This window comes from Cavia porcellus, unplaced genomic scaffold (genome assembly GCF_034190915.1).
Source record: "Cavia porcellus strain 051 isolate PalLab524CR breed Dunkin Hartley unplaced genomic scaffold, mCavPor4.1 scaffold_9, whole genome shotgun sequence".
In the NCBI taxonomy this organism is placed as follows: domain Eukaryota; kingdom Metazoa; phylum Chordata; class Mammalia; order Rodentia; family Caviidae; genus Cavia; species Cavia porcellus.
Genome location: NW_026947492.1, coordinates 86,222,525 through 86,246,735, shown reverse-complemented (window position 1 = coordinate 86,246,735; position 24,211 = coordinate 86,222,525). Strand labels below are relative to the sequence as shown.

At 39.6% G+C, this 24,211-nt stretch overlaps 1 protein-coding gene across 1 annotated transcript in view; it reads left to right on the top strand.

The window, feature by feature from the left end:
- The window catches only part of LOC100729132 (protein kinase C-binding protein NELL1), a 647,616-nt gene that overhangs the window by 249,090 nt on the left and 374,315 nt on the right, over window positions 1-24,211 (top strand). The window contains exon 8 of the mRNA XM_063256783.1: window positions 1,934-2,059. Coding sequence (XP_063112853.1) covers window positions 1,934-2,059 — 126 coding nt within the window. The remainder of the gene's footprint in view (window positions 1-1,933; window positions 2,060-24,211) is intronic.

Genomic DNA, 24,211 nt, shown 5'->3' with positions numbered 1-24,211 from the left:
ATTCAACAGTTCAGCCAGGTGGCCAGTTTCTCACCTAGAGCCCCAGCAGGAAGGACTATTCAACTCTGCACTTCTGTGATGTGGAAGACAAGAATAGGAAAATGTGCTAAGCCAGATACTGGCTTGGACCTTGTACCTAGAAGTGATACTTGAGTGCCTGTGCTCAGATTCCATGCTCGGTCATATGGTCAGGCTTTTATTAAGAGAGAGTGGAGAGGTTCATTTGTGTTCTCTGAAAATGGGTGAGATTTTATGGACATCAGTAATCCAGACCAAACTTTCCCAACACCTGGTTCCTCCTGGGTATCCAAACTGTCACTCTCAGTACTTCACTCTTTCTGCCCTTCTATGTTCCTTAATCTTAATATTCTGTGATTCCATCTTTTAGCTTGTGTGTTCTAGCACCATCACTGCAGTAATTCCTTGCTTCCCTCAGGATTCTGGCTCTGGGTTGGGTCCCCTGGAAGCAACCGTGAGATGAAGACCAGCGCAGGAAATTGTTGATTACCTGAGTCCTGTCACCAATTTCTAGTGTTGTGTCTCATATCATGGTTACAAGACTCTTGCTATCCGTGGGTCTCTTTTTAAGATCTCAATGATACAAAAGTAGTTTTTATTTACAGCCCTACCTAAGTCTTTAACACTGAATATGGTCTGCTGTTATATCAGCGTGTTTTATTAGGAAACAAATCAATATATTTTTCTCTTAATAATAAATATAAAAATGAGTTTTCTAGTGATCCAATGTAGTCATTTTTATCCTTAGTTTCTGTGTATTAAGGGTGGTAGAACATTAGTGATTATCTTCACTGAAACACTATTTGACAAACTAGCATTGTCAGCGAGTGTTTTTGAAGTAAATAATAGTGAATAAGACATTGGTCTATGAGTTCAATCCCAAAATACAGCATATCTGAGTGCAGTAGGTGATTTTGTGTCAGGTATTTAACTTCTCTGAATATTGCTTTGCTAGAATTTACAAATGTTTGTAATTCGTTCAAGGATTTGCATTTTTATCAAGTTGGATGATGTCTTCAAAGACACAGAACTTTAGATTCAGAACTGATCCTGAGAACAAACTGATGGGAATCCCGGGTACTGAGGGTAAATGCAAGTCATTGGCTGTTAAATAGTGAAGCCACAAACAGAGCTCACATTTTCCATCTTGGGTTTCTGTGCTATAATCTGCCTCTGTCATCATCCCTTATCAGCAATTAGAATAAAATGATCCTAAATCCATTTTTGAACTCATAATTTCCAGAAAAATATTCTGTCTACTGAAAGTTGTAAGTTCTTATCATAAACTTTTATGGAAAAAAATAGATGGTACTCTGACTTCTGTGCCAAAGAGAACAGCAGTTTTTGTGGAGTCAGCCTGTTATTCTATCACGTGGGCTGGGTCCCCAGGCCAAAGGATGAAAGCACTGACTTGCGTTAGAACACAGCTGCTGTCTCTGTTCTCAACAGAGGAAGAAATGGCTGCAGCAACATTTCCTAATAGGTGGGTTAGAGCATGTCTTGGCTCTACACGAGCAGAGAGGGTCTAGATTCTTTTGGTCTCTCTAATAAAAGCTTTCTATGTAGTGTAGATGCTCAATAAATATTAACTGGTATCAGCTCACGGGAGGCAGAACTCCTTGATTTTGAATCTTTAGCTACAATCGCCTCCTTGGTTAGAGATGAATAATTGATTTTGTCTTCATCCTTCCTGGACTCTTCACTGTTACGTCTCACATGCATTTTCCTAGAAGCACTTTTCACTCAGGATAGGATCTAATGCACCACTTAACTTGTGCTTGGGCTTTGGTTTTACTGCGTCTCTTTTTTCTCTTGACTTCAGTGAGCATTTGCCTTTTGTAATTTCGTTGTAAGATGATCCCACTTTGTTTTAATTTCTTGACTAAACAGATATTCTTTTTTTTTTTCCTTCCAGATATTGATGAATGTGCTGCTAAGATGCATTACTGTCATGCCAATACTGTATGTGTGAACCTGCCAGGCTTATACCGCTGTGACTGTGTCCCGGGTTACATTCGTGTAGATGACTTCTCTTGCACAGGTGAGCATGACAAAGCAATGTTTTCTAATTTGTTCCCTCTGCACCGTATCTGTATTGCTACATTTAGCACCTAGTATGCAAAAATACTTTTACTTAAATAACTCTCTTCCATAATTTCACCCCCACATTTGAAAGAGAACTAATAATATGAGAAAGTTCGTCTGCATAACTGATTTCCACACCCAGTATTTCTGCCTGTGTACCTGTGTGCATACATGTATGAGTGTGTGGTTTGAAATTGAAGTCCCAGTTGCCTATGGTAACACTGAGGAGCTTAGATATATGAGTTTTAAAAATAGATTCAGGCTATTTTTTCTTCCATTATAATTAAATGTTTTACTATGTGAGAAATTAACTTTGAGAAAAATAGCATTACATTGAAGTAGGCAGCCAGAGTGCTTGTTGGTCAGGTATCGCATGGAAGGGTTTGGCCTTTGACAATGGAGGACATTTTGTGGCCTTGAAATTAATTGGAGCTTGGATCATTTTATCTGCTGTAAGGGACTTCTTAGCTACACTTGTTCTTTTATAAAGTCTATAACTGGAAAAGTCACTGATTAGCATTTTATGGGGTTTGTTCTTTCCTGTATTCTTTTCGGTTTTGGAGTGGTCAATCTGCTGATTTCTTGGGCTCTAACGTTCCGGTATTCCAGTTAAACTCCTCATGCTTTGGCTGTTTGATAAGATGTTATCATTAGTGATGCAAGCAGTTTGAAAGCAGGGTCCCTGTGATTTACAAAGAAAGTGTGCACAGTAAGACAGGCGCTTGACGGTAATGGGTAAGCACTCATTTTTGTGCCAAAAATTTCCTGTGGAGGCAAGACATAAAGGGAAAAAGTGAGATAACCAATGTCTCATGTGATTTCTATTACCTCACTAAAGGGGTTTTTATTTTCTTGATGTTGGCATGAAGCACAAGTTTGGAAAAACATGTATTTGAAACAGAGAAGGCTTAAAGAGTAAAATACACTAATCTATTAATTTAAGGGCTTGGAGTAAGCACCTCATAATGCAAAGAGGTTAGGCAACTGTTTAAATGCCTTCGGAGTAAGAGTGAGTTGTTGGAAAGTTTAGGTGAGGTTTCTGGAGCACAGCTTCTGCCCAGAGGTGATGAAGTAGAGAACATTTTCCATCGTGCAATACTTGAAGTTTTCTCGCTGAGCAGAGGCATACGATGTGGAACTAGATAGAATGTTCTCTAACTTGATAATGTGGGATCCTAAATTATTCGTGGATTGTCCTTTTCTTCTGAGCACACACCTTGTGTTTGCTTTGGATGACTATCTTGATTAGTTTTGGAGACTGGTTCACCTTAGGGGCAAGTTGCTGGACATTGACTTGGCTTTGGGTCTCTGAAGAGGTGATGCTGGTGAAGAGGAAAGCAGGTGTAAGCAGGCAGCAGGGTCAGGGGAGTGAAGATGGCAAGATGCATCAACCCCCACGCTGAACAGAATCACTGTGCATCACACACAGGTCGTGGGCCTACAGTCCATTTCACTGTAGTTCAAAAATGGCTGTCACCAGGAGCCCACCACCAACAGATGCTGGCGGGGCTGTGGGGAAGAAGGATCCCTTCTCTGCTGTAGCTGGAAGTGTAGACTAGTTCGACCACTGGGGAAATCAGTGTGGAGATTACTCAAAAAAACTAAGATTGGAAATTCTATTCAATCCAGCTATTCCCCTTCTGGGCATCTTCCGAAAAGAATTAAAAACATCATACCACAATGATGTGCATCTATTTATAGCAGCACAGTTTGTACTAGCTAAATCTTGGAAACAACTCAAATGCCTGCCAACTGAGGAATGGATAAAAAAGATGTGGTATTTCTATACAATGGTATATCACTTGGCTATAAAGAAGAGTAAACTTGAGGCTTATAGGTGAATGGCTACAACTTGAGGCCATTCTCATAAGTGAGATAAATCAGACTCACATATGTAGATATTGTATTGTCTCCCTAGTGAAAAAAATAGCTGAAAAAGTAATAATATCCAAAATGTAGAATAGATACTGTGATAATGAAAAAGAAAGAAAGCAATCAAAATGAAGGAACAACTGGGATAGGGGAAATGAGACAAGAAAGAAGGGGAAATATTATATGTATATATATTTATTTACATGTATATATAAATACATATTTATATATATGCAAGATAGACAACTAAACTATTAATCTGTGTAAGTTCATCAAAAAGATCAGTGTTTTCATTGTTTGTTTGATCAGTTATCTCATTTGATTAATTATTTTAAAATATCATAATCTGAGCAAGTACCTTTAGTATTACAATATGAAATATATTAACTAGTATTAATTTGCTATTTTTTGAAATTTTACATTTTTTTTCTTTTTTGTTTTGCTTTTCAAAGAAAAAAAAATGATAGTAAAAATGCTACATCCAAAGCTTCATAGATTACAGTACTGTTTTTGTTTATCAGAAAAAACTTGCTGGTAAATCAGATAATAAAAGTGAAATTAAGCCGTGTACCTTTGAATATCCCAAAACCCACCTAGCAGGTCTGATGGGAGTCATGAGATGCTTGCCTTTGTTTCGATGTCTTTGCCATTTTTCTTCTTTTCACTTAGATAATTAGTTTCTTTTCCTTCCTCTTCTGTTCCCCAGAAAGGATATGTGACTGTGTCAGAAGTAGGGTTCCAGAATTTTTAATCCATCCAGGTGGAGATGGCCAGTTCTCACTTCAAGGTAGAAATAATTGAGACATTATAAATCAAGTACAATATAAAATAAAATAAGGTATCAGGGCCTGGGATGCATTCTTAGGGGTTTTAATATCCTTGGGTTTAGGGCTATGATGCAGCATTGAGGTCACATTTGCTCAGACTTACAAATGCTTTGAATGTGCAGTCAGGTTTGACGTTTACTGCTTTAGTGCAGAATAGAAGGAGCTGGCAGGTGGGAGAATATTACAGGGTAATGAGAAGAGAAAAACCTTCTTTTGAGGACTAGAGAAGAATTCCCCTAAGCTGTCATGAGTGACGCGGAATTGAGGAACTAATGCAGGCAAAGACGTGAACAGCATTTGAAGGAAGGGTCCTGTTTTCAGAGCTGCACTATGAACTCACAAGACACAGAGCAAGAGGGCGGCAGAGGTCTCTGTGGGAGATCCCGAGCCTTCTAGGATGGCCAGGCTGCTGCAGGACCTGGCTTCTACAGAGGCGTAGCTCATCTCCATGATGACCTAGAGTGTCCCCTGGGCCAGGGCCAGATTACTCCCTCTCTGTCCATGCTGTGATTAATTGGAAATCTCTGGAGCCGTGATACACCCTGATGAAAGTAGAGAATGCTCGAAACAACCAAGAAATTTCCGTGGAAGAACAGGGGCTCTGAATTATTCATCAAACTGAATTGAAGAAATTATGGAAAGTTATATTACTTGCTCAGACACCTTTGGATCAGGTAGCTTTGCCCATCAGGTACCATGTGAAAGTCAACAGAAGAGAACAAACTTAATCGATCCCTCTAAAGAAAGATTGCAGTTTAGCTTCTTACATTAAGTTTAGTTTTTCCTCATGTCCTACTAAAAGTAATAATGCTAAAATAATGCCAATGTGTAGTAAATCCAGGAAATATATCTTCAGGAGATTATCCCAAGTTTACCTTAAACTTCATGATAGAAATAAATCGGAAGGATATGTTGCATGTTTGGTCTTTTGTTGGGTGTAAGTGGCAGCTCTTTTGTATTTCAGCCTCTATTATAAAAACTCCAAATCACGTTAGGGGCTGTAGAACAGCGAGGATAAATTATGGAGCTTGCCCTAGGGATTTCGTGCACAAACCTATTAAGTACTGTGTTGCCCTTGACCCAAATTCATCATAAAAGGCTTGTTAATATTTCTGTACACTCTATTATTGGAGTTGTGCATTTGGAATAACAATTAAATTTTACATAAGGAAGGCAGCTCATTATAATGCATTAGCATTTACAAAACTGTAGAGGCTAGTTTGGTAGCCCCACTGTCTCCCCATTTGGGTCAGAAAATAACTGGACATTTTTCTTTATCACCCTAACGTTTTATATTATTTTTATCTTAAAGACTTAGTGCATACTTATGAGTAGTTTTTTCCATATATTTTTAAAGGACACTGGAATGTCTTAGGGTCTTGTTTTCTTTCTTCAAGGTAACTGAGAAGAAATCCTGCATCTTCTCAAGTCTCAAAATTGCTGAAACAACTCTAAACTTCAGATCTTGGGATAAGCTGCTGGAAATAAATATTTCTAGACCTTTTGGTACATGCTGTCAAGTTATCCCCAAGAAAGACTGTAATAGTTTCACTATCTCCTCCCAAATTTAGAAGGGAAATTACCATTCCTTCTTAAGACCAGTGATAACTATCAGAAATTCAATCCCAGTAGATTTCTTTTCACGTTTCATTGGCAGAAAGTAGCTTCATGTACCTATTCATAAATGCGTCTTGGGAAGATAAATAAAATTATCTTGAGTCAAGATGTATTACTTAGAGCAGTCGGCTAACAGGTCAAAACAAAATTCAAGTTTTGTTTCCAAAAAGAAAGTGTTGTGCATGTGTGCAGATTTGCAATTGTATGGGTCATTTAGAGCCTTTACTAGAATACATGCAAAGCTTTCAAAATATTTATTCAAGTTTAGGGGTAATTAAACAAAGCCAATTTGAATGAGAATTAGATACCAATTATACTAAATTTATATATGTGACTCTGTATATTATGTATTTACATATATATCTGTCACTTATTTGTGGAGATGTTTCAGGAAATAGGAGCTTTATGCATTGCTGATGAAAATGAAATTGTTACCATCTTTCTTGGGGTTAATTTGATAGTGTGTATCAAAAGTTCTGGGAATATTTATTTATAGCAATGTATCCCAATGAAAGTGTCAAGCAGAGTTGTTTACATCAGAAGATTTTGATTAATAAATGAAGCAAATGGCCATATTTATCAGAAAAAAACCAGCAGCAATCTCAGTATGCACTAATAGAGATTTAATAAAATTACAGTATATTCATGTAGTGCAATGTAGTGCATATTAAAACAATATTTAAAAGACTATTCAATATGTATTGAAAAATGCACTTTATGGTGTAAGATGTAAGGCATCTTATATATTATTTCCCAATTAAAACAGTAGAAAAATATTATGAATGAACCCCCATACATGTATATACAAGCACGTAGAAAAGACAGATTGCAAAATCTCCTCTTCAAACAAATAAACAGGTTACAAATAAGGACTGAGTAGGTGCTTATGCCCAACTCTTTTTCTCTACATTTTTTGTATTTTCAGATTGTCTGTGGCAAATGAGAACAATGTAATAGACCTATGTTGTTTCATACTTAATAATATTTCAATATTAAAAGTGCTAGTAAAATATTAGAAAACAAAAGCTGGACAAGGTTGACATTAAATGTTTATCTCTTCTGAATCTCCTAAATACATCCCAGTAAATTAAAAAAAAAAAAAAAAAGCTTATGATGTGAAAGTGCTAATACCGTTCCTAGGGGTCTGAGTTGAAGAGATTCATGGAAATCAAGGGAAGCTGAAAGGCTTTTATAGTTACCATGCCTAGATCACTTACTCTGCTATACCATTAACTGGATGTTTTATAAACAATAGCAATTTATGTTTCATAGTTCTGGCGTCCAGAAAGTTCCAGAGCAAAGCACAGCATACTTAGGGTCCTGAGAGGGCTTGATCTCATAGACAGCTTCTTCTCCCAAGTTTTTATGTGACACAAGAGCTGAGGATCTGTTAGGGTCCTTCCTTAGTAACCCCTAGTCACCATCCAGAGACCTTATCTCCTCATCCCACCAGTGTAAGGACAGGACATCAGCATATGATTGTTTAGGGGAATGCCAACATCATTTATCATCGCAGATGCTGTTAATTCTTTTTCCTTTGAGCACTTTGGCACTGCATGATTCGCAAGTCCTTCTGTCTGAGTTTCCAGAGTCAGGGTAGTTGGTCCAATATTTCTGCACCAGGGCCACGACAGCAAAGACACTGAGGGAGGCAGAAAGTGCTGAAGATTTCCATGGCAAAGCAATCATGGAGGGAATATTAGCCAAAGAGTATTGCTTTACTCCTGCCACTGACACACCAACTGAATGTCACTAAGTCAATACTTTTTGTTTTATACCTGAAGGGGTAAGATTAAACCAGCTCAATGGTTTTCAGCCAGATGAGCTGAGATTACAAATATGATTTCTTTCACAAAGTGTTGACATTCTTTTAAAAAAGGTAATTTTACAATACAACATTTTATACTTTTCTAATTCTATGATTCTGTAAGATATGGTTCCTGACTGCTAGGAGATTATGGTCTTTTTGGGAGACATAAAATTTATATTTAAGGAGGATAATTTTATAGGGCACATAACTGAGTGCTAAATTGTGAGCCGCAGGCAGTAAATGCAATAGAAAAGAGCACAGAAGCCAGGAGAAAGGAGGACACTGATTATGAAGTGTTACAGAGAATGTGTCTTCCCCTGTCCTGTAGGACACCTGAGAGGTGTGGGTTAATGTGAGGTGGAAATTCGGGTAAGACCGTGGCAGACAGGCCTGAGTTCCTTTCCCAACTTGGGTGTTTATTAGCAGGACCAACTTGGATAGATTCAGGGCAATGTATGCAGCTTTATCTTAGGATCTTGTGAGAAGTGACTGAAAGAGCATTTGTGAAATGCTTAAAATAGAGCTCAGTGCAGAGCAAACACCCAGGAAAAGCCAGCTATTTCAGTCTCTACAGGTGAGGATTCTCACTTGGGCAAATGGGGCATAAGAGCTAACGCAGAGCCATATACCAGAAAGTGATGGAGCAGAAACAGGAAGGCAGGCCTTCCTACCCAGAGATTCAATCTACCTGCACTGGAGATTTAAAAAAATTTTTTCCGTGCCAGGATTCAAACTCATGACCTTACGATGACAGGCAGGCACTTGTACCACTGAGCTAAATCTCTGGGCCCAGGAACTCCTTTGAATTTGCCTTTAAAATGTGAATGTGATGTGGTCCCCTAAGCTGAGTAAGCAGTAGCCACTTTTGGAATAAAAGCAAATCCTGGAGCCAAGAGAATATATGTGGAGCCCACAGCTTTAACACTTAGGAGCTTTGCGGTGCCAGGCAGCTTCCTCTGTGTTCCCTGGCTCGATGTATGATCTCAAGAGAGAATGAAGTGAGGTTTAAACTTAGGAGAATGCCCATCCCGTGCCATAGCTGATGGTAATGTTGAAGCTCTCACATTTGCTCACCAGATTTACCTCTTTTTTCCTTCCTTACTAAACAGCTGTTGAAAAACTTAAGAAGACACTAAGGAGCAGGGTGTGTGGCATTCACCTGAAATGTCAGTACCCTGGAAGTTAGGGACAGGAGGGTTTCAAGTTCCAGCCCAGTCTCTGCGAGTGAGTGACAAGAAGACCCTGTCTCAGTGACAGAGCTGTGTGCCAGGTTCGGTGTCCAGTACAGAGGAAGGGGGAGAGAGCACTAAGATAGCGTGGGGACACCTGGAAAGCAACTTGCTTCAAGAAGCTCCATCTAAATAGATCATGTCCAGATCTTCTGGGAACAGGAGCTTGCAGGGAGATGGTTTAGGTCTATGATCTGTAATGTTTTTGGTACCTGAGACCAGTTTTATGGAAAATGGTCTCTCATGGACTGAGGTGAGGCATTGGTTTTTTCCAGATGATACAATCACATCACATTTAGTGTGCACTTTCTTTCTTGTATTATCACATTGTACGTAAAGAAATAACAATACAACTCACCATAACGCGGGATCCGTAGGAAATCTGAGCTTGTTTCCTTGCAGCTAAATTTGGAGGTGAAGAAAGACAGTGACACTCAAAGTGTGTTGCTTACGTCCAGTCTACTCTGTAACATGCTTTCACTTTCGGGCCACTGTAGCTAACTCTGCTTCACACAGATAACACGCTGGAAGTTGAAACAAGCTCTTCAGTGCTCTTGTGGCAGTCTCAGGACATTCTGCCTTGACTTTAATATAGAGCACTTGGATATTTTCAGTTGTCTCTAGCAAAGTTTTAAGGCCACTGTCCTTTGTGATCTCATGCAATTTGATCCTCTTTAGGACAAAGTTGACTCACTTAGATTATTCTCAAGTGAGTTACAGATCCATTCATTCCTAGTTCTGGAATCTGTTCTGGTTGGGAAGTAATGTTCAAACCCTTTGACAGCTGAGATAGGTGATCATGTGCCAGCTGGGAGGAAGAAAGTCCTGGTTCAGTCTCTTTTGAAATCTCTGCTAAGGTTTGAAACATGTCAGAAATTTGAATAGTCACTCATACTGCCATAATTCCAGTTTGAATCCGAATGAATCCACTTTATCTGCTAGCTTTAACACGGCTGTCTTTCTTCCCTGAAGTGACAGATTAGTTCACTAAGAAACGTAAATAGGTCACACCAGTAAACAAGTTTTGGAACTTGTTCTGTCACTGGAATGTTCTGCCAGTGGTAACTGTTTATAAAAGAAATCTCTGATGTGGCTCTCATAGCTCAAAAACTCTGGCCAGTGATCTACCTTTAGAAAACCATGTCACTTCTGTAAATAACAGATGATGTGTGTTGTGTGTCCATTTTACAGAGCTGTGTGAACAGATGTAAGTTAAGTCCATGTTCTAGTCAAAGATTACAAGGAAAACAATTATGTACAGGGCACATGATTTATAGTAGTATTTTATGATAGTCACCCAGAGTCAAATACAAGAAGTGCAGGAGATCTGTCCACACACTTAAGACCTAGAGAATCCAGCCAAGAGCCTGGATCCCACAGCAATGTCCTACATGAGTCCAGTTGAAGACCCCAGAGCCTGTGTTAATGCCTCCCATGGGTCCTACTGGAGGCCTAAAGCCCATGACAATGACACATGCAACTCTGTTTCATGGATCTGTCCTGGGAAGACCCCAAGGTCAGCAATGGAAGCTACAAAGTCTGTACCAGTGGGATGAAGGATCTATGCCAGTAGGCTGAGATTTCCACAGTGGAGTGAAGAAGAAACATTTAAAATAAGGGCAGGGTTTCTCTGAAAAGTGCCACAGCATCCTGAGCAACAACGAAGTCCCAAGATCCTCAGACGATAACAACTAAGTACATTCCAGGAAGCCAGCGTGAGAAGTTTCTCCTGGAGATTAAACAGCACGACTTCCCTTGCAGAGCCAGGAAGCTATGCTCAAAGTAAGGACCAGAGCTCCTGCAAAGTGAACTTCGGTCATTCTTAGCAATGAGTAGAGCTCCTCCAACGTTAACAGCCGAATTCATATCAGAGAAGTGAGCCTGACAAGTTCCTCCAGGAGAATCAAGGGCTCCAAACAACAAGAACACTTAGGAAAACCCTCAAAGCAGTGAAGAACCAATGACACTAAATGTCCTCTCCAGGTCTCAATTTTATGCTGGTAACTTTCCTCAGGTGTAGATCAGTTGGCTGATCTACATTTAGCACCATGCTGATCCAGTTCAGCTAGTGTTTAAGTTGACCACCAGTCTTTAATCCACTTCAGACCATTTACATGGCTGATAAGTTAATCATACCCTACACAACAATGTTAAGTTCAGTGGCATTTTTCAGATAGCCAACATTTCCCTATGGATGATAGAGGGTGTAGACTCACATTCCAAAACAAGCTTTTTGAGTTGAGTAGTGAAACCAGAAAAGTGTTTGGTCATAGCAGCCAGTTTGTCCGTGTGTTTACCAGTGAAAAATTCAGATTTCCTGGTAAGGAATTATTCAGAGACTCAGATAGTCCTGCAACAGTAATGTTGCTGGGGAAAAGAAGTGCTCATAACATATTCTTATGCACATGATCCTGAAAAAGTAGATCACACTACAACAAACACAGTCATGTTGTCATCATTGGTGGGCCCATCGACCTGAATTTTGTAATCCTTGCTAACAACTGTGCCTTCTGCTATTTCCCCTATTTGTCTAGTTATGGTGCTAAGCAAAAGGAGAACACATGACACTGAATGGCAAACTCTCTGAAAAGTTCATGACAAATGTCCTTCACAATATGCGGGATCAACCCCCCCCCCATGCCGCAGGAAAGGGGTTCTCAACTTTTGCTATGTGGTTAGGCAGTAGAAATTATGTTCTCATTACAGGCATATTTGGTGAACTGATATCCTTTAGTAACTACTTCTGTTGTTTTGTTCAATGTTTAGGTTTTTTTTTTTTTTTTTTTTTTTTCTTTTGAAAAACTCCAAAAGTTTGTCTTTTAATACAGTGTTCTTGGCTTTCATGGGCAGCAGGTAAGAAATTCAGTGCCCTCCTCCTATGACTGCTAACTAGGTCTTCTTATTTAACTTGACAGGGCTGACTGGGGCAGCTCTAGAGTCAGGGGTAGAAAAATCTCTAAGTAACCAGGGAGCTGACAGTACCTGCTTTTCATTTTACATTTTTACATCTATCTTTTCCCCATTTCCCTGATGTTGCTAAATAATCCCGAAAAGAGAAGAATGCAAGAGCCTGCCTTCCTCATCTGGGGAACGAGCACTGTGCACTCTGTGATTGCTCCCTGAGTGCCGGTGGTGTCTTGGAAGAAGGTCAAGGGCTTTGGAGTCCACTGGCTTTGTTCTCATAGCTGGACCAAAGTGAGGACTGTGTGTGTGAAGTACACAGAGGTGCTGCTGTCACCTTGTGACAGACCCTCACGGGGCCGCTCAGCCGCAGATAAAAGATGGATGGTGATAGTGGGCTGAGAAGAAAGGTCATCCTAGGACACATCTTATGGCATCAGGAGATTGTCTTGGAGCCCACATAGTCACAGGCTGAGCTGTCACCCTGAGCTTCAGGAACCAGCATGAGCTGGTAGCAGAAGACAGATATCAGGGTCTCCACCTTGAACTTTTTTCTTGTACAATGAGGAAGTGCTTACCTAACAGTTGAACTGACTCACTTATTATATTCTAAAAGTCAGCCCTAAATGAAGGCAGATACTAATACCGTGTAATAGTAATTTCAGAAGCTGGTCTCTGGAAAGAATTGCTTGGGTCATTCATGTAGAAGCAATGTTAATATCTATATAGTAGGCAAATAATTTGGGCCAACAATCAAGATGAATATTGAATTTTTGGGAAATGGAATGTGGCAGAGAGGAAACAATTGGGATTAGTTACTAAAGAAGTTTGTTTTAATCCATACTAGTAAGATACATGGCCTTAGATGAGACATTTGAACTTTTTGGGCTTCAGTTTTATGATACGTGAGAGGCAATTAGATTGTAAATGGACTTTTAGAAGCTGTATTAAACTTTTCTTTCCTTTAAGCCAAGCAGAATAAGCTCTCATCTTCTCCACCGTGTCCAGTTTAAATAATGATAGACACTTAATTGCTCATTTTTTTTTATTTTTACTTTTTTTTTTTTTTTTTCCTTTTTATCGGTCCTAGGGATTGAACTCATGACTGCCTGCTTGCAAGGCAGGCGCTTATGCCACTGAGCTAAATCCCCAGCCCCTATTTTTACTTTTTGATTTAAACACACGTATTAATGATTTGGAGCTTTAAAATTTTGCTGTGTAAAGCTTAATTTCAGTTTTATACTTAAGGTTTTTCACAGGTGTTTTGGAGGTACACCCGGACACCTTTCTGACACACCCTTTGTTTGCTGGGTGTTTGTTTCTGGAATATTTCAGGAAATATATGTATGTCCACTCAGAATGTAGTAGTGTCTATCAGCAATTACCGAGTTATGGCCTAGAATTGTCACACAATCAGAGAATCTTTGCATGTCAGGCAATTTCTGTGAAGGAAACCTGGAGACAGGGTCAGGATGAACAGGCATTGTCCCCTTGCATGTGCTTGTCCTGCTGAGATTGGGAGACACTTTGGGGCGCTGGCTGGCCAGTGTCGTTCCTCTGGGGTTTACCTTGCTTTTTGTTTACACTGGTGCCTGCAGAGTCAAAGTTGCTGTGTAATTGTCTGACATCTCGATACTGGGCCCACTGAGTACCTTTCCTCAAACACTGGCCTGTGTAGGAGGCTGGAAGTGAGGAGTTGGGATGCAGGTGATGGGTGATTCTGAAAAGACCGCAAGTATTAAAAGTTTTCAAGTCTCAGTTTCATAAAAGTAGTTTTCTTATTTTGGCCAATGTGTTTTGCATACTGTTCTTTTTATTATTTGGCCTAAGGAGAATGGAGATCTCTGCTTCAACAATCTATTAGATGCAGAATAATTTGAAAATAATGCTCTAAACTGCAGTATTTTCTCTAAGTACAAACAATTTTAAAGAAGGAAAAAGTTCCTGTGGTTGGGAGCAATTTATAATAATACTACTGTGACTGTTCTTATTATCAGTTGGGTTGGTGCCCACTTTCTCCAGTAAAAATCTGCTGTTGTGCACAATGACAATTTAATCATATGCTTAAGATGACACATCTTCAAATCCAAATTGTAAAATCAACTCTTTTAAAATTTAAGCAACAAAGAAGCAAAGCAAACAAGGAAGTAAACTGGACCTATCATTAGATACAAAAATTCTCTACAATTAAGCTAGCTCATTAGTAGTTTGGGACAATCTGATTGATTGTCCTAGTGTTTCAAGGGGAATGGAGTGAGGAATAGAGTAAGGCCATCTCGTCCTCCTACTAAACGCCTGGTGAAGCCATCTTACAAGTTGGTGGAAATGCTGAACTGAATCCCACATGAGAGTCAGAGATGTGAGCCATGCTGATACAGATATATGAGTAGAGATGAGGTGTGTAGGGACGTGTGTGTAAGACCAGTGTCCTTGGAGGAGGCCAGAGTCCTGGAAATGAAAGAAACAAAAAGTTGTAATAAAATGAAGAGATTACAAAATGGAACTAGTAGCCAGGAAGAGTAATGGCTGGCTGTATTGTTATAGGATCACACAGAAGCACAGCAGGATCAGGCATGAAGCATTCCATTATGTTTGACAGGAGGAAAGTGATTGTCAGTTTTCCTAGAGCAGAATCACTGCTGTCTCCAATAACAGAATTTACGAAGAGATCTTTTGATGGAAAATTGGACACACAGTAGAATCTGGAAATTTTGGCAGTCAAAAGATTAAAATGAATTGGAGAGAAATGTGAGGGAACAAGTTCAAGTAGTGAAAGGCGTTTTGTCCCCTTCTTCTGGCTTCTCAGATGCAGACTACTTGAGGACATGTGGGATGTAGAGGAGGATCTAGGATGCTGTCCAGGAAGGCATCACTGGAGACGGGGAGGATGTGGTAGATGAGCTGGCTCTGGGAAAGTGACTGGACACTTTCTCTTCTGAGTCTGAAAACACTGGTAGAAGGCTGGAAGCAGGCAGAGAAACCTCTGAGGAAAGGCAGGCATTTGGGCTTGTGCTTACCCGGCAGCGACTCACTCTGTCTCTCCACTGAGTACATTTTGTGTGGCACATTTTCCAGTCTCCACCTTTCAGAACCCATGAGAATGAGACCTACCCTATGTAAATAGAAATATAAGGTTTTCCCTGGAGGCACCTTTGAAATATGGTATGTATTTTACGGCTCTGTCACATTCCCGCTGCTTAGCTTTGTGAAGGTGTTTTGCTCTGAAAGTGAAGAGAACCTGGCTGTATTGTTAAGCAGCAGAATCTGGGGCTGAAAGCAATTCTTATTCTCTCACTGATTTGGGGGGAAGTCTGGTAATTGCTCTCTGTCTCCACGTCTGCAATGCTGGTTTAAAACTGGCCTTCTCTTCCCTAGGGCATTTAGGGGGACTCCAAAGTTAATGTTGTATAAATCAACATGAGGTTCCAAACATGAAGAGCTATCATTACCCACCTATTAGACACGATGACACGCATAATAGTGTATTTATTGCCTCATATTCATTTCCATGGCAATAGCTTGCGCTTTTAAAGAGATTATGTGTTCTCTGCTAGAGAAAAACCAGAGGAAGACTATTTATCCCCCAGAGGCCCATCAGTAAGAAAACAAAATCTAAACATATGGTTTATTTTGACCTAAATAATGTTTCAGATATGGAGTTTGTTGTGAAACTTTTTTCTTGAAAGTAAAATGTGCCCCCCTGTCTTGCTGGGAAACTCTATAAAATGAAGACAAGACACGCAGATTTTTAAAACATGCTACGTTTGGGAGGACAATGTGAGGTTTGAAGTCTGGCTGCAAATAGCTTTGCTTTATCAATCAGTGGTTAGCAGCTTTCACAGTCACATTTGAACAGTAATGTCAAGGATGTGCTGAATTCTAATTCAGAATATATAGTTCTTGTTTGAAAGCAAAGCCAGTGGAGGTGCAGTGGTTTCTTGATTGTGTCGACTTGAGACATTTAGAAGCTTAACTAAATGGATTTAGCAACTCTACACCCTGGGGTGTAGAAGACCCATCCTAGGGTGGCTCATCACCAGGAGGTATAAAAGGGAAGGAGGAAGGACAAATGCATTCCATTCTTTGGAGAAGCTCCAGTCTTCTCCTTTGGCTTGGACATCATCTCCTGGCTTCCAGTGTAGACTCTTCAACTTTCTGGCATAGATTCTTCAGCCTTCCATGTGAAACACTAGGCTTCTGTCACAGATACATCAGCCTGGTGCTGTGGACTTTCACTGGACCCTGGGGTGAACTCCAGAACTTGGATTGACTCCTTGGCCTCCAGGGTGCAGATACCCTCTGTACGCTTCATCGGACTCTGGCTGACCATCTTAAGCCAATCTTGTCATTTGTTTTATACATCTGTACGTCTCGTGTTGTATCTGTTTTCTCTAGTAAAATTAAGTAATACAGGAGGCATCTTTCCTCTTTGAGTGTGAGAAGTTTCTTCTAAGGAGCTCTTGTGCCAAAGCCTTTGCATTACTGTAGATCCCAGAAAGCAGGTACTCTTAATAGAAATTCTCAACTCTGTTTGACTAAACCTATCTCACAAAGATGCAGCTTCTCATGCAAAGTTATTCTGCAAAAACCTGCTTGACAACTATGTCAGAAGATCTTTAGGACTTGGCTTCTTTCTTTTATTTCCATCTCCCTCCTGTGACATCCATCAGGACAAGCCTCTTGCAAGCTAATGCTTTCAAGACGAATCTATATAGCAGCCTTACCATTCACAACCAGAGGACAGAGTGGATCCTCTACTAGAAAGTGTACAAGCACCTGGCTTACACTTGTAGTGTGCCACAGAGCCTGGTGCCTGCATGTAAATGTCCTAGTGAAAATCAAGAAATATGTAATAAAGTAAAATGTATGATAGGGAGAGGGGAATAAAACCCATTAAAACAGACATGGTCATTTGTTTCTCAAAGCCTAAATCTATTGAAGGAAAATAGATAAGTAAATTGTAATCACCTGATACGTGCTCTGAGATGAGAATGGGAACTTACGGGTTTAGTGAGAACACACCTAGAAAGTATTTGGAACTGTTGGACATGTTAGAACAGCTATTAAGGTTCTTTTGTTATTATTATTTCAACACATGGAAGGCTTGAAGGTGTGGAGTTAAGGTGGATTGATTGAGTTGGGAGCCACCCAGGGTGTGGTGAAGCACACTTCTGCATGGGTACGGTTTGTTATGGAGGTGTGAACTCAGAGCCTGTCTCTTGTCTCTCTCCCCTTTCTCTCTGGAATTGGTACCCTGATCTACAGATTGCTTTCAATGAGCTAAGTGTTTTTGCTGCATCCTGACTTTCCACCATGAGGTTTCTATGTTGAAGCCTGCTAACCATGAACTGAATCTTCTGAAACTGGGAACCATGTTAAACCTTCCTTCTTTTAGATTATGAGTGTTTGGTATTATCTTGGTTGCTTTTCTGTCATTGCTGGGGCAAAATATCCTGGTACCCATAATTAAGGAAGGAAAGATTTATTTAGCTCATTGTTTGTGGAGGCTTAAGAGGCATAATCAGTTGGCTCCAAGGCAGAGTGGCAGCAGCCAACTCTTCAAGGCAGCAGCCAACAAAAGCAGCCAGAGCAAACATGTCTCAGAGATGGGAAAGCTCAGTGTAAGGGAGACCTGATGGCCATCTCCCTTGACTGTCATTAGCCATAATAGTGAAACTGTGCAGTTGAGGTATTTATTTCATCATGTAAATATCCCGTATGATAAAACTTACCCAGTTACTTATTTTCTATTCAGATCGTTACTAAAGAAGAGAAATAAGGATTAAAATTATTTAGTTTCAGATTTTAAAGATATTGATATTTAGGTGTAAATATTGAACTGAAGACTGTAAAGTTAGAAGTTGAGTGATCATGTAGCTGTTATCCTTATTTTATGAATGAAAAAACCTGAGACCTAGGAATGTCACCTTATTCCCAGTTTGTGTAGTTACTTGGTGACAGAAGTGGAACTTGAAGCATGATCAAACTCTCGCTGATGTTATTAAATTTGAACATACCCAACTGTTGTTTCCCAGATTTTATGTAAAGCTTTTCTCTGTTTTTAACATTGAAGAAAATTCATGGATGATGATTTTATAGAGCCTAAAAAGTAGTCTACTCATATCCCAACATACAGAGGAATTAAATGGTTTGGAAGATTACTTTTCACAGATAAAAGATGGCCAATTTTGTCATTTTGAGAAATTAAGAGATTCAATTTTGTTCCAGCTTGTATTCATATAAACATCCCTTGTACACATATTATATTTGCAGAGAAAAATCTTTCTTGATTCACTGATCTTGAAAAAATCTACTTTGAGTTCTCAAAGCTCAAAAGAAATGAAAAGTAAAGAAAAAAATCTAACTTTTTTAGTCCTTGATAATCAATTTCTCCTTCAGAACCAGATCTGAAGCACTGTGCCTTTGTTTTTCTCTGTAGGCTTTCTCTCAGCATTTTCAGCTGAAAATGTCTTTGGGATTCATACCATGAGGAGGCATTTTGTCCTCAGCCTCATTAATGTGACCTTGGACAAGCTAGTTAATTTCTCCCTATCCCACAAAACAGAAACCAGTATGTACTGCACAGCGATGTGGTAAAGATAGATACTGGTTCATTGAAATTTAAATAAAAATTTGTGTGAAGCCAAATGGATGTTACCATTTAAATCTTATAAATCCAAGGTTAAAGGATGATGATAAAGAAGATGATTAAGGGAACAACTGTAACTGACCCAGAGTAGAGTGCAAATTTCAAACACCTGGCAGTGCAGGCCGCAATGGTACCAATTTACATTGCATGCTTTCTATCTTTATTTCTACGTCTCTCCGCTCACTTTTGAGTATAGCATGATTCAAAGGTCAAATGCCTTTTAATCAGACTGTAGTTGTCTCTATTACATTCCTGTGACGTTCTGCCAGGTAAAGATATACCTGATCAGCAGAAAGTCTTTATGTTAAGATAGCCTTCCTTTTCTCTCAAGCAAAATGCCTTTAGGGGTACTGAAACGCACACCATGCTGGCCTGGGATGGGAAACAGCGTAGACTCGCTCTAACCACTGTCCTTCCACATCCTGCAGGTGTGCTTTCTGTTGTGTAGATCCTGGGATGCCAGAGCTACATTTTCAAATTACCTTGTTTTCTGGGTCACAAGTGTGAGTTAAGGTCTGATAAATCAGTGTTGTTGGCTTTGAACAGGAACTGAGTTACATGGAAAGTCGTGAGTTACCAGAGATTTCCACTTTGCTGTCAAACATCATGGCAGAAGAATGATTTCAGATTCTTGCTGTATTTTCAGTCTTTCTGACTTGACAGTTTTCAGGGGCAGAGTGGGTGTTCCCGCAGTGGTGATGGTATTCTGATTCTGTGTAATGTCAGCTACACAGACCTCTGCAGTGACCCAGGTCTGTGGTGTGGTTTGGGAACTTGTTTCTGGAGGCTCAGCCTGTAATCTGTTGCTTTGTCTTTCTCCCTGCCTCCATCTAACCTGTAATAGGAGACAATGGACAAAGCTCTAGCAGCACATAACCAGAAGATCAAATCTATCCACAAAGATAGTGGGGTGTTCTAGAAGGAGCATGAAACCTGCTGGCCATCAAACCCGTGTGTGTCTCTTGAACTGCCTATTGTCTAAACTGTTTTATGAGAGAAAAATGAACTTCAGTATTTAACCTCTAATAGGCAAGTAACTGTTTCTTTTCTTTTCTCTTTCTTTCTTTCTTTCTTTCTTTTTTTTTCTCCCTTCTTTCTTTCCTTTTTACTAGGATTCAAACTGACAACCTCCTGCTTGCCAGGCAGATGCTATCCCCAATTCAAATAACTATTTCTTGTTCCTGAACCTAATTCAAATTGACACCTTAACTCTGTGAAAAACACCCAAGGTATTGCCCAAATAAAACTATATTTAGGTAGCTTGAGAATTTAGTATAGCTCCTTCTGGGTCACACATCATATGTAAGTAAAATGAGGTTGAAATATATAACAGTGTTCTCAAAAGGCAGCCTGACTGGTATGCATGGAGAGATAGAGAAGTATGTCTTGCTGAGGACTTATGAAATCACTGCGTGAAGGTGGATTCCCACACTGTATTCTCTTCACATGTTTTTGCCACTTCGCTTCTTGAGTCTGTATACTATTAAGAGCAGAAGTCAATGATGGCTTTGCACTGGAGCTCAAAGAGCGTTTTGACTATACTTTGTGTAGCAAAGAGTAACTTTTATTATTTTAATATCTGGCAAGGGAATTACTGTTAGGGATAGTAGTTTGATAAGCTCAATTATTAGAACCAAGTAACTGGAAGGGATAGTTAGAGTACTATGCCATAGGAAAAAGTATGAATTTGTAGTAAACTGGGGAGAAAAAAGAATGTAAGGAAAGAGTAGCCAAGGAAATGGTATGAAACTGGGGCAGTATATGCAATGGAAGAGCTACTGAATCATTGATAGTATGCCCAACGGAGTTGTAAGAACAAAGATATCTCTTATTCTCTGTTTTATATTTGTGTAACTTGGCTATAATGGCCTTCTTGGGGCTGGGAATTTAGCTCAGCATAAGCACCTGCCTTGCAAGCAGGCAGTCATGAGTTCGATCCCTGGTATGGATAAAAAAATAAAACACAGATATAATGGCCTTCTTTTCAAAAATAAAGAAATATCCCTACCCATACACAAGGGTATTTTGTTTCTTAATTGTTTAATTCTTTCTTAAACTGAAGAGGATACTTTCTTATCTAAATGTATTTCATAGGATAAAAAAACAATAGTTTTTAAAGCACACATCTTTTTATAGGCAGAATGAATGTATTCAAATTATACTTCTCTGCCCCAACTCATTGAAATTCTTGTAAAACTTACATAGGGAGATGGACTTTTTGGTTTTGTTATAGGGGTATAAATCAATCTGAAAAATCAGAGAATCCCAAACTTATTTTTTCTTTTTGAAGAGCTACCTGATTATTCACAGGTTCTCTGTTCAAAAATGTAATGATATGAAATGCCCAGCAATGTTTCCACATAGAGCAGAAGATGAGACTTGGAAAGTGTTTTAGTCACTTTCTCATCACTGGAATAGCATACCGGAGACCTACAAGTTAAGAGAAAAACAGTTTATTTCAGCTCACACTTTAAGGCATCTCAGTTCTTGCTTGGTGGATCAGCTAGTGGCGGAAAGCACATAGTGATAGGACCTGGGTGGAGGAAAGCTCCTCATGTCTTGACACACAAGAATCAGAGAATGAGGGGAAGAACTTGGCAGGAGGAATACCCTCCCAGCTTATGCCCACAGTAACCCATATCTTCAAACCCTACTTCCTAATGTCACATTTTTCTCTACTGCCTCCACAGGCTAATCACTTAAAAACCCTGAATCTCAGTGTATAAGAGCTATAGAAGTCTTTCTTGACCTAAACCATAACATTCTACCCTTCGCCCTCAAAAGACTCATGCATATCTTTTAATACAAAATGCATTCAGACAATCACTAAGCATCACCAAAATCTTACTGCCTTAGCATTGTGAAAAGTCAAAAGTCTCCTATTCGACTCAAGGCAGAAACTTAACTTTGAGGTCTTATGAAAATCAAACAGAATTTAAGCACTGCCAAAATACAGTGGTACATGGGAAAGGTTTCTATTCCTAAAGGGAGAAATATGGGCATAAATAAGAATGGGACCAAAACAATACCAAAACCTACCAGGCCAAACATTGAATCTTGTAGTTTTGTGTCTAGAGCCTACGGAAAGTTGTGAGGAGGTGTGAATACCAAATGGCTTGGGTGACCCTGCGCCTATGGAATTGTTAGTTGTAGCTCTCATGGCTTCTCTCTTGGTTTAGCTCGGTTTCTTGACTGTGTCTTTTCTCAGTATTTTAAATTCCTGGTCTCTCCGCTTCCTGGGGTTTCCCCTGAACTTTTGAATTCACTTTCTTAGCTTCATACTCTGCCTTCTCAAGGCATACTGTCTTGGTTTACAGGTTCTTTGCTGATATCTGGGTGGAAGCCTTCATGAACCTACAACTCTTATATCCTGCATGCCTATAAAACCAACACTGTGGAGATGACACCAAAATATGCTACCAGCTTAAGAAACAGATATTCATGACCCTTGGACCATAGCTACTGAGGCCTCTGATTGCCTGAATGAATGAGCACTATGAACTAAATCCTAGGAAATCAAATCCCTAGGTGGTCCTTTTTGAGCAAGATGTCCTGGATGTCTTTTCTCATGTAAAATTTTTCACTTTTATGTATTTAATGCTCTTTCATTTGATCCAATGTTTCTTTTAATGCTAAGTTTGTTTGTTTGTTTCCTTTATTTTGTTTGTAACTATGTTTTTGTTTGCTCCAAATTTGCAAGTATTTCCTTCCTGGAAAGGCTGAAAACTTCTTAAATGGGACTTTTGCCTTTGGTTCTCACTTAAATCTGGCTAAAATCAGCGAGAAGTACTGGTTCTATAGATTGAATGGTGGGCTTTCTTGAAATTTTCCCTGCTATATTAATGAGTTCACTACAGTTACTTCAGTCTTCCACAAGGTCTCAGGACATGAACAAAAGATAATTTTTTTTTTTTTTTTTTTTTTTTTTTTTTTTTTTTTTTGCCAGAGTACAACACACTTGGTCTGCAGTGACATTGCCCATGGAGTTCGTGGTGTCACTTGTAATCCCCTGAGCCTAGCGTTTGCCATTTGCATTTATTTCAGAATTTTGTTCTTGTGAATGCTCACTGGTATTACTATCAAGCTCAGTTTGTAAACTAAGAATTCTAGGGCTTCTCTAACTGGAATCTCCAATTCTTTCCACACACTTCCCTTAAACCCACTGCAGTGTCTTCTAAACCGTATGATCCTGTGTATTCACAGTAATGACCCCACTTCTCTGGTAACAAAGTCTGTTTCAGTCAGCTTCTCATGAACAGATGAAGTTGTCTGACAATCACTGTTTCAAGGAGCAGAGGTTTATTTTCGCTCACATGTTCTGAGATCTCAGTCTGTGCATGGCTGTCTGCTGTAAGGCAGAAAATGCTTAGTGGCGGAGTGAGGAGTGCTGCTCATATTATGACAGCTAGGAAGCAGAGAAGGAAGGGGGAAGTTGGGGAGTGATATATACACTTCCAGGCACATGTCCTGTGATCTCCATCTTTACCAGACCCTCCTCCTGCTAACATCATACTTAGCTATAATGCTGTTATGGTTCAATCACCTTTCAAAAGCCTTGGCTCTTTGCACAAGAACATTTTGGGTGTTACTTTTGACCTTCATTGTAACAAAAAGAATAAGTGACATTTTATTGATCCAGTGAAGGAATTCTTTTTTAAGACCAGTGTAAGGACAGGCTTTAAAGAGATAAACCATGGAGCCAGCAGCATCAAGGAAAAGGGAAAGGGATATAAAATGAAGATTAGACCCAGCAAAATAGGAGAGAGTTATGTATGCATGCTTGGGAAGGAAGAGTACCCATACTGTCTCAAAATGCTGTCTCCGAGCAAGTGAGAAAAGGACTGAGAGTGGAGTGTTAGAAGCTGGGTGCCTTGAACACAGCATGCATGAGCTCGAGGAAGGAGGCTCTGTGAGGCAAACAGCAGTGAGAGTACATCGCATTGAGCTGATTTGCATGAGTGATTAGGCCAGTCCTGGGATAGACTGAAGGAATAATGCTGTGGGGCATGAAAGGAAGCTCTCAGGACACACTCCAACCATATGGACACAAGAAGCAAACTACTCTTTACCTCGTGCACTTATATCTAAGTAGATTTGTACTGTGATTGAGTTAAACAATTTGAGACGTGAAAAATGGGCTCAAGTTCACATTCCTGCTTTTGTGTTAGAGACCTCAAGATGCTCTTGGAAAACAATGCCTCTG